Consider the following 17,714-nt stretch of genomic DNA (forward strand, 5'->3'; position numbering starts at 1 on the left):
CTGTTGCTCCGCGGAAGATGTTGCTTCCGCCTGTGCGATCGCACGTCAAGATGGCGAGGGGGGGAAATACAGTATTCTGCCGCACTCGGAAAACTAGAGCGCCATTTTAAATAAAGTTTTTGCATAGAAACTGTTATTTTCCAGTTGTTGGCCGATGTTGAGTTCGTTTAATATTAGAGGAAGTCGGTGTTTTTAGGTTTTACATTTTTAAATGCCGTAGATAAAAGATGTGTGTTTAGGGGAGGGCGAGGAGTATTCATCGGAATGGAATGTGATTCATGAGCTGCTGTGATATGATAGAGGGAGGTAATTAACATGCAGTTAACTCAGACACACACAAATGTCCCCGAACAAGGCTTCATCATGCATCCATTATATATCTTATTTCATTCATATCTATCTTTCATTTCATTTTGTAATACTTTTATTGTACAGTTAAACTAGGATTTGTTTTCAAATGATAAACTGGAGAGGAATAGTCATACATAGACCATATAATTAAACCATATAGAAAGTTGTCAAATAGGATGATTAAATCTCATTTTTCAAAAGTAATCCATAATCTGATCTCATGGAACAGAAGGAGGGGGGGGGGGTGTAAAAAAAACTGCAATGGACTATAATGTGATACTCTGCTGTAGTTTAAACTACTGTACCATGATCCCTCGTCTTGATACTTACTTTTGTGGTGACATAAACTGCAAAACGTGCGACAAATGATGAGGAAGGACAGTAAAACATACATACATGGCTATATGTAAACTACAAGTGGCCTTAAAAGGGTTAAACACATTGCCTATTTGAATTCTTGAAATTATATAACATTGCTTATGTATGCATCTCAATTAAGGGCATTGTTACATTATTCAATGCACATGACTGCATAACATCAGTCCACTTATAGTGTGCATCTACTTCAGCTTCAGAAGAACACCAAACCTATAGGAAAACTTGTTCCGACCTATTATTATAGCTATATGAAAAGATCAACAAACAAAAGAGAAAGTGTCATACAGTGTGCAAGTTCATGTGTCTGATGCATGCCATGTAGAAAAGGTCAAAGTCCGAAGTGTCAAAGGAAGGCATATTGGTGATACTGCATGAAATAGAAAAGGAAATATACACTACCGTTCAAAAGTTTGGGGTCATCTAGACAATTTTGTGTCTTCCATGAAAACTCACTTTTATTTATCAAATGAATTGAAAATTGAATAGAAAATATAGTCAAGACATTGACAAGGTTAGAAATAATGATTAATATTTGAAGTATACATTTTGTTCTTCAAACTTCAAGCTCAAAGGAAGGCCAGTTGTATAGCTTATATCACCAGCATAACTGTTTTCAGCTGTGCTAACATAATTGCACAAGGGTTTTCTCACCAGATATTAGTCTTCTAAGGCGATTAGCAAACACAATGTACCATTAGAACACTGGAGTGATCGTTGATGGAAATGGGCCTCTATACACCTATGGAGATATTTCATTAGAAACCAGACGTTTCCACCGAGAATAGTCATTTACCACATTAACAATGTATAGTGTGTATTTTTGATTAACGTTATCTTTATTGAAAAAACAGTGCTTTTCTTTGAAAAATAAAGACATTTCTAAGTGACTCCAAACTTTTGAATGGTAGTGCATGTCTTTATGTAATTTCTATTCATATCATTGTTCAAACAGTGACAGAAATGTGTAGTAGGCTGAACTAATATTCAGTCACATGCCAACAAGCGGTATGAATAATATCAGAGTGAGGAAGAGAAATAACACAGACCACATGCTACCAGAACGAATGGAAGTGTGATGTGATGGCATTTATTTCAGTGGCTGCATTTGGATTTTAATTAGTTTCCGCTTCTTTTATCAGTAGGAGGGACGACCATCAAACCCTCAGGGTAAAACTAAATGAAGCTCATCCACTGTGGCAGAGCAAGTCCATTTCATTTACCCAAGAAATAACAAATGCTACATAGTAAATACAAAAGACAATAGAAAGCACACTGTATGTCTGCAAGATACCATCAGAAAATTAGACAATTCATCCATTAACATGTCCTGACAATGATAGTAATGCAAACACTTTCTAACACGTTTTTAATCTATCTGGCAAAATGAGTGCTTGTTATTTCTTGCAATCAGAATACCACTCCAACCAGTAGAGCCTATGAGACTATTTGCTTCTTATATTTCAGCCATTCATCTCCATTTTCTGCCACGTGCATGTTTTCTAAATAACCCTTTAAAAACAGGAAAATGCAGCATATTGCACAAGGTAACTACAGCAGGCGGCTGCTTACCAACATGGTATTAACCAACATTATCAAACTGAAGGAGTATGAACTGTAATTGTTCCCCATCACAAAACATAAAATATCCATCAGTGAGGAAATGAGGAATGACAACAAAAAACAAAGAGAAGCCAGGTGGATGAATCCGAATAAATACACCTTTTATTTAACTGATTAACAGATCTGATTATACAAACGCCAACACAGAGCTCTGAAATAACAGGACCAATCAGCGAGACAATGACTGTACATTCTTGGTGTGACCCTCTGTTGTTGCTTTGCCCACCCACCACCCACCCGCAGTAACGATGGATCTGAATCCCTAGTGCTTTTCTGTACAAGTAAAGCTCGGCTACCCACCTACCCTCTACCACCCTCCCTTTCGGTGCACTGTCTGTTATCTACAGGTTTGAGCAGTATCTACCACAAGGGCAAGTTTGGTCAATTGTAGAACTGGGTGCCATGATGGACATGGGTGCCCTCTACAATGCGTTTGACTGTGATCGGAAGTATTTTCTTGTGTCATGTTTAGCTTGAGTCGTCTGTCAGATGGTGCTGCTATAATAATAATGTATGCACCCTTTTAAGAGCTTGTAGTGTAAGAGCATAGTAATGTTTTTGCCTTTTGGTTGAAATGCAAACAAGCCCAAACTCTCTCGACATAAAGGTCTCAGTTAAAGTAACTTCCTTTCCTTTTCTTCATCTGCTTCGCCATCTCTCTCTCCCTTTCTTACACGCAGTCAGTCACACACAGTCACACACACAGTCACACACACAGTCACACACACAAATACTGGTAGGTTTGTCCCTTCATCTTAAAAAAACATGACTGTTTGCAATATTTTTTCAGGCATTTTGTTGTTGTTGTTATTTTCAGTCTCTTCCTCTGGCCAAGTGTGACTTGCCCCAAATACATTAAACACACAATCATCCCTATAGTTAACCAAAGTGCAGTTTCTTCAACATGCACCCTTCAGTAGTTTCTACAGTAAAAACACAAACTGTACCATCACAAAAAAAATGGATGGATAAAACGCTCTCTCGTTCATTCCTGGAATCAATCTTTTTCAACCCACCTTTCACTTCCTCTCATCGCGACCTCCACACCCCAGCTGGTCCCCCATACCCATTTACTCTCATGTAACAGACAGTCTTGTATGTAACAGTGACGAATGCTCTCCCTCAGCACAACAGCCAGGAGGAGCGGAAGGGGGGGGGGGACGACGACAAGGTGCTGGAAAAGCAGTACGGGACGAGAAAGTGAGTGAAAGACGATGGAAAGGAGAAGTCGTGTGCCCACTTTCCTCTTTCTCCCCGCATGTCTGTAATGGAGTGAAGGGAGGAAGAACAACGGAGGTGGAAGGTGACTGAGGTGGAGAAGGGTTGGGGGAGGGGACAAGGAGAGCAGGGGTGAAGTGTGTTGGTTGGTCTTCATGTGTCCTGGCCGTCGGCGGCAGGGGTGTCGTTGGCATTGGGCAAGTCCGAATCAGTCTCCCTGCTGGATATGCGGTCCAGCTCTGCCTGTACATCGCTCAGGCCCAGCTTCGAACCTGTATTAAATGTGGGTAGATACATACGAATTGGTGCTATATCACAGCATACATTTTAGCAGGGCAACACATGACACACGGTATCGAGAGGTTAAGGCACAATGCAATAAGAACAAAGCCTATTACACATGTTTACAATAGGACCTGGGTGAAATATTGATTTGGCATTGTTAATTCGGCTATTTTTTCAATCCAATACTAACATTTCAGTAGATTCGACTGGTTTCAGCAATCTCATCTCATTCAAGAAAGAAAGAAGAGGGCATAATTTATTGAAAAAGAATATATTTTATAATTTTAATAATAAAAATTAGATTATATTCTGCCTTATCTTTGTGTTAATCTTGTACTACTAATAGTTATCATTTGATTAAATATGTAAAAAAATAGCAGTATATTTCATATCTACTGTATCTTTTCTTGTAGTTACCTAGTTTGAAACAGACAAAACGTGAAGACATATTTACAGTAATATTGAGCATGTCTGATAGTTGTTAAAAATCTGAAAACCTTAAATCATGTCACAGAGAATAACAGCATATTGGGTATAGAGTATATAGTATATGGCTAGTATATTGAAGTATCGAGCTATATATTGTTCCCATATAAGCTATCTTTAACCAAGTGTCCTCCTATCTCCACAGTAACAACCTTCTTGACCCTCACCAGTCTGGATTCAAGGCCGGCCACTCGACAGAGACTGCCCTCCTTGCTGTCTCTGAGCAGCTTCACACTGCTAGAGCAGCCTCTCTCTCTCCTCTGTCCTTATCCTTCTCGACCTTTCTGAAGCATTTGACACCGTGAACCACCAGATCCTTATCTCTTCTCTTCAGGACCTGGGGATCTCAGGCACTGCACTCGCTCTTTTCTCTTCCTACCTTAACGACCGCACCTACCGGGTAACTTGGAGAGGATCTGTGTCTGATCCTTGTCCTCTCACTACTGGGGTTCCTCAAGGCTCCGTCCTGGGTCCCCTCCTCTTCTCTCTGTACACAAATTCTCTCGGCTCTGTCATTCGTTCGCATGGCTTCTCCTACCATAGCTATGCTGATGACACCCAACTGATCTTCTCGTTTCCACCGTCCGAAACACAGGTGGAGGCCCGCATCTCTGCCTGTCTGACTGACATCTCTCAGTGGATGTCTGCTCACCACCTGAAGATCAACCCTGACAAGACTGAGCTACTATTCCTTCCAGGGAAAGGCTCCCCACCCATGACCTGACGACCACCTTCAACAGCTCTGTGTTGGCCCCTACCCTGACTGCCAGGCACCTCGGGGTGACCCTAGACAGTCGACTCTCCCTGACGGCCAACATCGCTGCGACGACGCGTTCCTGTTGGTACATGCTGCACAACATCAGGAGAATACGGCCTCTTCTTACTCAGAAGGCGGCACAGGTTCTGATCCAGGCTCTGGTCATTTCACGCCTCGACTACTGCAACTCCCTCCTGGCTGGTCTACCTGCTAAGGCCATCCGACCTCTGCAGCTCATCCAGAATGCAGCAGCTCGACTGGTCTTCAGTCTATTCACCCACACCACTCCGCTCCTCCGCCTCTCCACTGGTTACGGTGGCTGCTCGCATCCGCTTCAAAACACTGGTCCTGGCGTACCGTGCTCTAGACGGATCGGGCCCCGTCTACATCCGGGATATGGTCACACCGTACACCCCGGCACGTTCACTCCGCTCGGCAACAGCCAACCGACGTGACTCCTGCACCTCGAGCTAACCGCTCTACATCCAGACTGTTTGCTGTCCTGCCTCCTCAGTGGTGGAACGAGCTCCCCACTGACATCAGGACAGCAGAAAGTCTCTACATCTTCCGTCGGAGACTGAAAACACACCTTTTCCGACTATATCTGGATTAAAACACAGATTTGCACTTCAGTGGCACTTAAATAGCACTTACTTATGGTACTTTTGTAGTTTGACTATGTTGAGGAAATGTTACTTCCTGTATTCTTGTTGTTCTTAGTTTGTACTCTAGGTTGAAATGCACTTATTGTAAGTCGCTTTGGATAAAAGCGTCTGCTAAATGACATGTAATGTAATGTAATATGGCCCAGTCTTAGTTAGAATCATGTGCAATGTCTGTTAGGGATGAGAAATGCAATGCAGCATGCCACAAAACATATAAAGGAGCAGAACGGTGACAGGGTGCTAGGAGAAAAACATCAGCGATGCAGTATTCATTAAATCATCAGTCAATCAAATAAAGTGATCCTGGCATGACTGGAGTGCAGCTCTTATTTGTTTTGCAAAGTTCTGGATCTTGCCACTAATTACTGTATTTCACAAACAAAAACTGAAGCACTCGTTTTGTCGGTTTTAAAATGTTGCAAGTGATAAAAACATTCCTAACAACAAAATGCAGGCATGGGGTGCAAAAGTAATTTTAAATGTCAGTTCTCAGAAGTTTCTGATTTCTAGTAATCTTAATAAACAAGGTTAGAATCATAAAACACGGGACGAGATGTGAAAACTGTCCATTGTGCCAATAGATGGTATGCACTCACATGAGATTTACCGTGATGTTGACAGAGTGGCATGGGAGGTTTATTTCTTAGACTGGGTTAAGATGTCAATTTTGGGACCCATCCTCAGTAGTGTAATATAGTATAATATAATATAACTTTAGCTAAAAGGGAAATGTTAGCAATTTTCAATCTTGCTTGTATCATTGCAATGTGGCTGGTATGTCCAAATGAATGATGTTCGGACTTATTTTGCAGACTATTGCCAGTGGGTGAGCGGGGATCTTCGGGCGTCGGTAACACAGAGCATCGTTCATTTGCACACACCACCCACATTGCAAAGAAACAAGACAGTTGAAAATGTGCAACGTTTGGCCTTAACATCAGTTACAGCCCACAGTCCATCGGAGATACAAGAAGTTTGAGCCTGGCAATGTTTCTCCTCAGTTGATGGAGAAATATGGAGGCTCCGGGGAGCAATAGTCAAAGGACATATAGGGATACTTCTGAGAACGAACAATGGCGTAAAGAAGCAATATTAATGAGGAATATCTCTTTTACACACACCTTAACGTGGCCAACATCCTCTGACTAGTGTACACACACACACACACACACACACACATTTTGAGTGATGTGAACAGTGAGATTGTGCAACACAGTTAAGAATGAAAAGACAGTCCCACAGAGCTACAGACAAGGCATTACGGTGATGGGTGTTTAATTGGACTCAGACCCTTTTAGAATTTTTTTTACCATGTGTTATGTTCATGTCTGGAGCAGAAGAAAGATGAGTAAAGAGGGGAACAAAAAAATCCAGGATGGGAGATGGGTGGCGGGAGTTTGAAACCAAAAAGAAATGGTATTAAAACAAGAATGCAGAATGATAAACGGTTGAATAAATGAGCACTTCTTCTCGATCAGACAAAACCAGAGCATTGTAGCAGCCTTTACCACCGAGTGTGTATTCTCACCTGACTTGCGTACTGTTCCTGGAGTGTTGTTGCCGCCACCTGGCGTCCCAGGCCCCCCTGTGCCGGCTTTCTTTGTCAGTAGACTGTTGAAGAAGTTGGCCAACACACCTTCACTGGTCTGACCTGCAGCATTACAACATAAAAACAGAGTTTAAAAACAACACACACAAACACGCACGCACGTACTTCATCGGGATGAAATGCCTGACGTACCCGACTGCGGCATTGCGTTTGCTACGTTGGCCGCTGCGGAGCGATTACTCGTCCTGGGTGAGCCGGTGGGTGCTCTGCTGGTGGTGTCCTATGACAGATTGTTTCACACATATGGACATCAGAGGGAGCTTTCCTTTATCTTATGAGCCAAAACTAGTGAAAAAGAAGCACTCACCACTGGTCGCCCCGCAGTCACAGCGGGCTGTTTGGCAAGCAGCGACTGCAAATTAGAGCACAATATGCACACTCACTCCAATTAGTATTTAATTAACAGATCAGGACCCTTGTAAAAACCAAGCAGCTAAACAACTGGCGTTAACACAACACAAATGTTTTCTGACCTGGAGTTTTACCAGGAACACTTGGTCATCTTCTGCCTGAATCTCCTTTTCATGTACAATCTGGTGAGAAGCAAGAACATTTTGGGAGTTTTGTTTAATTTCAGTCCTTCCTTTTCGCTATAACAACTAATATGTTAGAATAGATCAAACTTTCATGATCCTTGCAGGGAGCTTGCTTAGTGCATTGGCTGTGAACATTATGCAGGAGGTAATGACACATAATATTTAGGGCTGTGAAACGATTAAACATTTTAATCGGGTTAATCACAGGTTTTTGTGGATTAATCATGATTAATCACATATTACCGATATTCTCGGTATATTTTGTGAGAACATAGAGATTTATGACAAAAGACGGATATATACATTTATACATTCTTCTATACAATGGTGCTGCAACTCAGCAGTTATTTAGCAGTTTTCTTCCATATGGAACATTAATACATCTTCATCCTAAACAGAATGTTTAACCCTCCTGTTACCTTTCGGGTCAATTTGACCCCATTCAATGTTTAATGTCGGTGTTCTTTGGGGTCAATTTGACCCCAGGCTGTTTTTCACTGTGTCAAACATATAAGAAATATCAACTTTTTAATTTATTTAAAGGGCTATTTAGGTAGTCAACAAACAAACATAAAGTACCTCACACTTAAACTTGGGAAGCAATATTAATTCTAATAATTTTCTGGAGGTTTTAAATTGCTGGGGTCAAATTGACCCCGAGGGTAAAATATGTTAGTAAATGTAAAGGTAACAGGAGGGTTAAACAGAACATTTTCTCTTGTTTGTCAACCATTAACTCCACCATGATACAATCTAAAGGCCTCTAGTCTTCCTCTAGCAGCTGCTGAGGCAAACTGACTGTGTGGGTTTTCTTCATGAACTGGGCCGTGATGAAAGGGACGGCGGGACACCGCTGCAAAGCTGAAACCTCACCGCCCGGACACGGGACAGATTGACAAGTGACTTTTTGCTCGGTCCCGATGCGCCGCGCGCTCTCTGCGCGGCGCGCGGAGATCGAGATGTTAACAAGTTAACGCGCAAGAGACAGAAATGACATGCTGCTGTGGAGATACGATCAACAACAGACGTTTAGTTGAATAAAGAACAAAGACGTGCTATAGAGAACATGTCAGGGGCGGGCCATTCTCTTTAATGTCATGCGATCTACCAACACTACGCGCGATCGACTGGCAGGTCGCGATCGACGTGTTGAGACCCTGATCTACAGGAAGTAAAAGTCGTAACAAGGTTTCCGGAGGTGAACCTGCGGAAGGATCATTACCGATGAACAGACCGTCTGCATGAGAGCGGACAGAGTTCAGATTGAAGTGGTGTATTGGAAGCTCATTTTGCAAGTGACACGACCAATAACAGACGGATTGGAAGCTCATTCTGCGCATGCGTTAAAAAAAAAAAAACTAGTTAAACCTGTAATTGAATTAACGCGTTATTTTTCACAGCACTAATAATATTACAGCGCTAGTCAATCTGTTGCGCTGTAAGCTTAGCTTGCCTCAGAGGATCTTTCAAAGTTAGCTGTTTTTCGGAGGAGCTGTACCTTTCTGACTGGCGGTTTAGCTATTACGTCCTCAAAGCTGTCGTCTGCTTTTACTGTCTGGAAGTTCTCGTGAAGTATAGCAATCTTCTTCTCATTGTCCCAACCTGATGGACTGAGAGGGCAGAGGAAGGGTTAGAAACCAAATACAGGTGGCCGCACAGTCCTAGTTTGTTCGCACAAACACACACACACACACACACACACACACACACACACACACACACATAGATTCAAGTGCACACACACAAGCTTACATGAAGACTGCATCTCTTTCCACCACTTGCGTCGGGTAGTTGAAGGCAAAGCCGTAGAGTCGGTGGACCAGATATTTGTACAAGATGTCCAGGTTTTTCATCTCCTTCACTGATGTGTAAACCAGAGATGCCCCGTCTGACACGGCTGTCAAGGATATTTTGAACACCACCCGTTCGAAATTCAGGAGCAAACTCCTGAACTAACTGAAAAACAAACTATTTCATGCAATACTGCGTAATCTAGGGCATGACTTTTATGGAATTCTCTTTGCAACACAGCAATATGAGCAACGGTTCAGAAACAGCTTACAATGGTGAAAATACTGCAACACCGATACTGCTGGACATCTTGCCTTTGGCCAGAGAACAAAACACCTTGTAGTGGAAGTCACTCAGCTGTATCGCCATCCTTCATCTCGGAGCAGTTGGACGTTAGGGGAGAGAGTTAGCCGAGTGAATGAATGCCTCGCATTTCAGCATCTGACAGTAAAAGTCAGTGGTATTGATCAACAGCCCCATTAAAGGCCCTGTGTGGACTATTCTAAGACCAATAGTTTCATTTTGTGTTCCCGACATTATAAACTTTTGTTTGTGCACTTATTGGCTCACGGCAGAAATGTTCATTGAAGGATACACTGCAGACAGAAACATCTGATGTGAGACTGAATGAGGTCCAGGTGTTCGTCTCTGTAGTCGTACTCCTTCTCCAATGTGCTGATGGCGTCACACTGGGGTCAGATAAGGAGGCGACAGGTGAATGTGTGTACGGAGATGCAATGCAAACAAAATACAAGGGCCATTGTATTTGGAAATCATTAAACATTCCCACACAGGTTTCATTAGTCCCAGAATAATGTCCAGCACACAGAGTACAATTAGGATTTTAAGGTAAACGTAAAATAGGTTTATAAGGCAGCAGTGATTAAGCGAGTGTGTACCTTAGTGCAGACCACCACCACTGGAATTCCGAGGTTGTGTGTGAGTGTGTTGTCTCCTAAAGGCAGAAGCACACTCTCCTCCTCATCATTCCTCCTCTGTGGGGTGCCATCCTCTCCACTGCCTGGCTCTGTGTACTCCTGGAACTGCTTTACAACTACACAGACACAAACAACATTCACTTATACAATGAAGCAAATACTCAAACCAAATGTGGGTCATCATTTTAAACATGTGGCATATCATTGTCATAACTGGGCCCCTGAAGATGGAATTACAAAGGTTTGATAAAGAGGCACCTTGTGCAGGTGCTTTCTTACTGCTCAGAGCATTTCAGTGAGGTTAACTGATGTATACTTTGTTTTCAAATGCATCTGTCAGCATGACTCACGTCTGTGCTCCAACTCCCGCAGTGTTTCTGGGGCGACCCGGAGTTTGTCGATGTGTTCCCTAGCAACGGCCGCCCACTTCTGGAGAGAGTCGAGGGCATTCCATGGCTGCGACATGTCAACCGTTATCAGCAGCAACGTGTTGCCGATCGAGTCCACTGGTAGAGCTACTCCCTGCAGACCTTTGTGGTAAAGGTCTCCGTCTAACACCCAGGCATTACACCTAGTTTGGTCTTCAAACACACACGCACACACACAATAAATACATTACTTCAGACGCACTCTGTGGTGGACTTCAGACATTTATTGGTTAATGAACTGCAAGCAACTGTCAGTTACCATCAATGTCGTCGTCATGGACACTGAAGTAGAGGTATTCCAGGCCACGCCCTTTCATGAACTCTTCAACCCCCTGCAGCTTTGCAACCAAGGCGGTCTTCCCCGAACCCACCTCACCTAAACACAAACACAAAATCAGTAAAAGAACAAACAGTATAATCGGTAGGAGACTAATTATGGGTTGTACCCTCGTCCGTGGCATCATCTACTACTATGGTGATAATGACATTGTAGTTTAGTACTTGCAGTTTAAAAGTGGGAGCAAGGAACCACATTTAGTAAAAGCATGTTAAGTGGCATATGAGCTGAAGCCATCACACCACACCACTGCTGAAGGTGTACCATTTGTCAACGCATCCGGCTGTCACCATCGGGCTCTGAGCTCGACGAGTTACTGCAGGGTTAAGTGAAAGGATAAAGAGAGCAACTGTGTGCAGCAAACACCATGCATAATTACCATTACACACAACTGCATAATTATAGGGCTACAACTAAAAATTATTTTCATTCATGATTAATCTGCACATTACTTAATGATAATTCATAATTACACAAATTCACATCACACTTTCCTAAATCCCAACCAGCAGTCCAGAAAACCAAATATATTCAGTTTACTATCAGAAGGGACAACAAAAGGCATCGGATCCTTATATATTTTTTGCAATTAGGTAAAATTGATGTCAATAACTTATTTGATTAATCATCTCATCACTGTAAACAAACCACTTGACTAAAGCCACACCGCTTCATTATGGAGAGTTTTCTGTTTTCATTAAGGATCAAACAGCCCGAGCATCCTGCATTATGTGCATACATATCGACAAAGGACTGCAGCTGCAGTCGTCTTGTCATCATTGCTAACCTCAGCGCTGGCAGCATCACATTGTTATTGTTATTGTGAATACTGTAAAGGTCATGGCTGCATTAACTCCTGCACTGTGCACTATCATGTCGACAGGGGGGACTCAATGCATCCTAAAGCAGAGCGTGCTGACGTTGACATGGACAGAAAAACAGGAAAGCCATCCGACGGGAACCAAATCGCTGATTCGCCGGAATGGGTATCAGGCTGCGGATTATCCCCAGCGGATGTGTCGTGTAGGCAGCGTGTGTTTGTGTGTGGAGAGCAGCGGAACACGAGGACCGAGTGAGATTTGGGATGCGCCCTCTCGTCCTCCTCGGTCACGTGAAAGCCCCGTGGCCGCCTTCAAGAGGCTGATGATGGTTTGGTCCCCTCAGCATCATCTCCACCTAGCTGCTACTAGCTCCACTGCCCGCTAGAATGACTTGCAGTGCTTCAAAGCGGCCCGATTCTCTCCCTCTTAAGATGATGGGGGAGTGATTATGTGTGTGTGTGTGTGTGTACACGCAGGCACCAAGATAAACCAGTATCTCTCTCTGCTAGACACACCTGTCTGTTTCTCCCTCTCTCTGCCAGGCTTGAACACAAAAGCACCATCGGTCCAGCGCAAGCTAGCTTTGCCATGGAACAGTATTAAGGGGGATTTCAAGCTAAACCAGGAGACGTTCACAGATACCCACCCATGACCAGGACATTTTTCCCCGACGGTAGCTTAGATCTTGAATGGGTAGATACTTCGCTCAGGATGGTGGACCTGCACACACAAAAGTCCCGTTACAACACGGCAAAAACAAGGCGTCTCCATTGATTAACAAACAACGACTGACAGCTGATGTGTCCCCAGTTGGTCTGGTGCTGATGCTAGCTAGCCTCGTTGGCGAGCTAGCTGTCAAACCATCCTCGTCCTCGGCACAAAGGACCCTCTGCGCCCACAAACCCCGCCACGAGAACCCGTCTGAAATAACGTGTCGCCCACCATAAGTCCTGTCCGTCATCGTCCTCCGGGTTGGAGTTATCCAGTGTGTTCTTAGATCCAGTTGAGGTGGAGGATAATAATGCACTCCTCCCTGAAGTCGCCATCTTCGCAGGGGCTCGTTGTATCTCGAGCAGAGCGCCCGGATGTAGCCGCGGTGAGCTAACCTCGCCCGGTGCACCGCTCGCCGGGGCCGGGGCGTGGTCCGCCCGCACAAAGCTGGGGGTCCTGGCTCCAGACGTAACATGACCTCAGCCGCGAAGTGACGGGTCGGGACCGGCCGTCCACACCAAGTCATCGAGAGAGAGAGTACACCTGAGAATATTATTCATTCATCGAAAATAGATCTGTGATAAATAGGCCAAGGGGAAATGTATTCATTTCTTAATTAATGCATTTATTATTGGTTTGTGTAAATGGGACTGGAAAATATATATTCTAATGAACCAAACACTATAAAAAAGCCCAGGATATAATGTAAACGTAAGGCGTTTGTAATTTGTGTTTGCTACAGGGTGCCCTGCATGCTTGTCCCGGCCGATTTATCAGGATAAATGAGCTTTCAGAGGAGCCGCACAAATCCGTTTCAGACTAAATATCCTCTTTAAATCTTTTCCCTTTTAAATCAATGACTTGATTTGTAAATACTATGGCAACGGGCCTAATCCATACAGGATTGAGATAAAGCTGTAAGGAATTGGATGCACTTCAAATGGACTATTATGCACATATTAAAAGTTGAAATTATGAGCACCCGTGATTTTACAACATGGTTAGACAATAGCACAAGTAAAATACGTTATTAAATCCAAAGTAATGCAGCTCTAAAGTTAATCTAAAAAAGCGTAGTTATGAGAATATCAGAAGTCAGTGCACGTTCGGCATAGGTTTAAGATCAATCAATATATATGTAACCCTTCGTAGGTGGGGGTGATCATCTGATGATAAAACATTAAAGTACAAATTTAATCTGGAAAATAATTGAAACCAGTATAGTAATAACCAACCAAATCCATTAACAACTTCAACATTATCACTGAGAGAACCTATATGTTCTAATCACAGCAGCAAACACAAGCTTTACACACTATGTTCAGACGACTGAAATTCATCTGAACCAATGACTCTGGTGGGCACAGCGTGGAGTTTAATAATTACCAAGTGGTCTCAGGTGTGAGGTCATCGCTTAATATAAAACCGCTGAAGCACATCGCAGCCAATCAAAGCTGAGAACAGGAAAATCAGTTTTATACGTGTCAGTTCACTTTAACGACCACGAGATGGCGCTGATACACTGTGCTCCGAGTCCGCTGGTCCCTGGGTACGGCGCACTCTCCACAGCCCCTGATGGAGCCAGCGATTTACAAACTCCAGTTAAGTGTCGTACGGTCCTCCTCCTCCTCCTCCTTCTCTTCAGCTTTCACCCACAGTGAAACCAGCCGCACGGAGTGCATCCTCAACGTGCTCGCCCCGAGGGAATTAGAAAGCAGCTCTTTGGCTGTTAGCGCCAAACCGGCTGAGCTCTGCAGTGTAGGGGATTGAGGAGAACATATAGACAAAGAGTGAGGAGAAGGAGATGGGTCCGGAGGCGGTGAGGCATCCGTGATTGTCAAGTAGGCTAAACGGCAGTGAAGTTCTTCGTCCCTGCTCCGATCTTTTCTCCAGGTCGTTGAGGTGAGTTTTCTATCTGCAGGAGATATAGGAGCAGGCAGTCCGGGTAGTGCATGTCTTACCCTCTGCATGGGATTTGTGGAGGTTATTCCAAACATTTGCCCTAGATTTTTTTCCCCCTGGATTGTCTTATAAGTGAAAGGTGCATATTACTTCAGAGGTATATTGGCCGATATATCATATTTATTGTTTAACAGCTTGTGAGACTTTGGATTTTTTTTGGCAAATAATTCTGTAGAATAATATAGATCTTACGTTTACAAGGTATCAGGCAACAACATATTATTCTTATCGTGACTTTTGAGAGATTCTTTCTTTGAAAAAATACAGTAAATACCTCGTAGGCTATACTCTTGGAAAGCCTCTGTTTGGCTGGAGAGCTACAAAACAAGATAAGCCCTATGGGAGAGGAACATTTGCTTAATTCTCTGCCTCTCTTTTCCTCTCACCTCTCTGCTTCATTCACTCTCACTTGCCTGCCTTTCTCCAATTTCTTCTCTCACTCCATCTCTCTAATCCCCCCTCACAACCTCTGTCTCCTTACTCTCATGGCTTCTCGTGTCAGCTCTGATAACGTTGTGAGTTCTAAACCCCTGACAGCTTCACTTCTGATACGACTCTGTCTTTCCTCACACCCAGCCACCTCTTTCTATGTGCACTCTTTTTACTGAGCATATGTGTGTAAACTGTTATGATTAATATACCATATAGGCTATATGCACAATATGTCACATAGTTCTTTAGCTTTTGCTGCCTGTGTTGTGTCTGCATGGCGATGTCACTCCCTCTGTCTGATAATTAATTTTTGACAGAGCAATTACAGTAATTGAATGTTATAGACCTTCCTTTGGATGAATCATTAATGTCACTTTTGCCAGTCACTCTAAACATGTGTACACATGAAGGTGAATGGACACACACATATACACATTTACACACACACACGCACACACACAGTCTAGGCCAGGGTCATGGCAATCAAGCTCCAAGGCATGATTGATTGTCACAGAGTGGAGAAGCTGACAGTGAGGATCCTTCCAATGACTTTTAGTCATCTTACACCGCCCAGCAATCAATCATTACTATTCCGGGTTTTTGTTTTGTTATTATTTTGATTTACACACAAATTTCAGAGCACACAAAACACAGAAAACACTGCAAATCGTTCAGCCTCTCAATCTGCAATGTTCATGTTTATGCTGGTGATTGTAGCTGTTATCAAAATTAACACAGTGACACATTGAAATTGTCTGCAGTCATATTTATTGTCAAACATTTGAAACATGCCCTGTTATTCAAAACGGTTATATATTTGTACAAATCAGGGAAACACACCATCATTGAGTCTGTAAAGCTGTGAAGACTTAACCCTTCCTCACCAATGCATTTGATTGATATAACAGTAGATATAAAAATAAACCAGTTGTTAGATTTCCAAAAGACTTTTTCTCGCCGAAAAGCTCATCACTGAGCAAGATCCTGTGACGAAGTGTGATTTCTAAATTAATTGTCACCTCTGACAATGTGCAACACATGTGACATGCTGATCCTTTGCTGTACAGTTATGGCAGATCCGGTACTCAGTTCTCCCAGAATACAGTAGCTGTATAAATTGTCCGGATCCTCCATTACTTATCAATGTCTTCTGTTGTCATCCGGAACAGACAGGCATCTGCTGCTTCTCGCACACACAAACACACACACACGCACGCACGCACACACACACACACACACACATGCAGAAATAAACTAGCTAAATGCCACACACCTGCCCCGTGGCTCTGTCCACGCCTGTTTGTATGTATACAATTCATTCAATGAGCTTCGCTAAAAATAATCACCGCAGCCAACACACACATGTAAGATGAATTATGGAAGACAGAGAGAGGGAGAGAGAGAAAGAGAGAGAGAGAGATTCAGGTTAGTCAGACCCAGTTCCAAGAGCGTTGCTCCCTAAGGATCATACTACTAGACCGCTGCATTAATATTCAGTTTGTATCATCTAGCACATTAGACCTGCGGTTAATTTGGACCAACTGGACTTGAGGCTTCCCAAGGCTTCAGCCCTGTTCTCCATGTACATTATGGGGCTGAGAAAATGGATGAATGCATTTTGAGATTAATTATAAATACAATGTATAATGTGTTTTCAATGAAATAGTAATAGATGTATAGTTGGTGTCAACTTTCTCACATTGTAGGCGTTTGAGTAAAGAGCACATGTTGGAAGGTCATTAAAGTATGATTGATGACGCTTTGACGCATTTTTAAGTGTACTATATACTGTCCTGTACAAAGTGTTCTCTACTGTACTGGTTGATGCTAGTGTCCTAAAATGAAGCTACAGTCAGGGGATAGTTCAGTGAAAGATGAAGACTGAAAGAAGGGAAACAAAATCCACCTAAAGCTTTCTCGAAAGTTTTTGCACAAAAGATTAAAGATGAGCTATGACGTGTCAATTAATGGAGGGGGTTAAACCTTCAGACAAAGCGAGGCAAGCTGTTCCTAGTCTTTATGCTATGCTAAGCTAAGCGAATCGTCTCCCGGATGTAGCGTCAGGCATAGCCTATAAGAATGGTATCGATCTTCTCATCTAATTATCAGCAAGAAATAAGCTCATATCCCCAAATTACAAACTATTCCTCTTCAGGTGTTTTCAGTACTTCTTAGGTGTACAATTATGCTGGGAATTACATGAAATCACAAAAGTCTATGTCTCAATAAGAACTTTAAAGGCGTTTGCTTCATTCGAACAGATGCAACCATTCTAAAAGTAGACTGAGGAAGATGTCAATCAAGTCTGCACATGCCCACACATGTCTAATTAGGCAGGATAATTATAACACCTGTGTGGGTGATTGATGGCCGTATAGGGCCTATAACA

At 42.9% G+C, this 17,714-nt stretch overlaps 1 protein-coding gene across 3 annotated transcripts; it reads right to left on the bottom strand.

The window, feature by feature from the left end:
• Positions 1 to 3,504: 3,504 nt before the first annotated feature.
• Positions 3,505 to 13,289, bottom strand: dync1li1 (dynein, cytoplasmic 1, light intermediate chain 1). 3 transcript variants are annotated; one of them, XM_056417976.1, is made up of 14 exons: positions 13,163 to 13,289; positions 12,867 to 12,940; positions 11,322 to 11,438; positions 10,985 to 11,215; positions 10,596 to 10,750; positions 10,292 to 10,385; positions 9,658 to 9,793; positions 9,404 to 9,515; positions 7,843 to 7,902; positions 7,677 to 7,721; positions 7,502 to 7,589; positions 7,289 to 7,411; positions 7,071 to 7,088; positions 3,505 to 3,839 (listed from the first exon to the last, which is right to left on the bottom strand). In XM_056417976.1, the coding sequence occupies exons 1-14, from the start codon at positions 13,264 to 13,266 to the stop codon at positions 3,721 to 3,723; spliced, it is 1,476 nt and encodes a 491-aa protein (XP_056273951.1). In that variant the 5' UTR covers positions 13,267 to 13,289; the 3' UTR covers positions 3,505 to 3,720. The 3 variants fall into 3 exon arrangements, with proteins under 3 accessions (XP_056273951.1, XP_056273966.1, XP_056273958.1); XM_056417991.1 differs by having other exon boundaries at positions 11,664 to 12,940; positions 13,163 to 13,187; XM_056417983.1 differs by lacking the exon at positions 7,071 to 7,088 and having other exon boundaries at positions 13,163 to 13,288.
• Positions 13,290 to 17,714: the final 4,425 nt, after the last annotated feature.

The sequence above is a fragment of the Pseudoliparis swirei genome, chromosome 1, assembly GCF_029220125.1.
Source record: "Pseudoliparis swirei isolate HS2019 ecotype Mariana Trench chromosome 1, NWPU_hadal_v1, whole genome shotgun sequence".
Lineage (NCBI taxonomy): Eukaryota > Metazoa > Chordata > Actinopteri > Perciformes > Liparidae > Pseudoliparis > Pseudoliparis swirei.

What these genes read in the sequence shown, in the direction of transcription:
- dync1li1 (XM_056417976.1), bottom strand. Translation starts at nt 13,266, where the DNA reads ATGGCGACTTCAGGGAGGAGTGCATTATTATCCTCCACCTCAACTGGA. An exon ending in TGACTGCGGGGCGACCAGTG is followed by an intron (nt 7,590 to 7,676) that starts GTGAGTGCTTCT and finishes AATCTGTCATAG; the next exon opens with GACACCACCAGCAGAGCACC. An exon ending in AAACGCAATGCCGCAGTCGG is followed by an intron (nt 7,412 to 7,501) that starts GTACGTCAGGCA and finishes GTAATGCTGCAG; the next exon opens with GTCAGACCAGTGAAGGTGTG.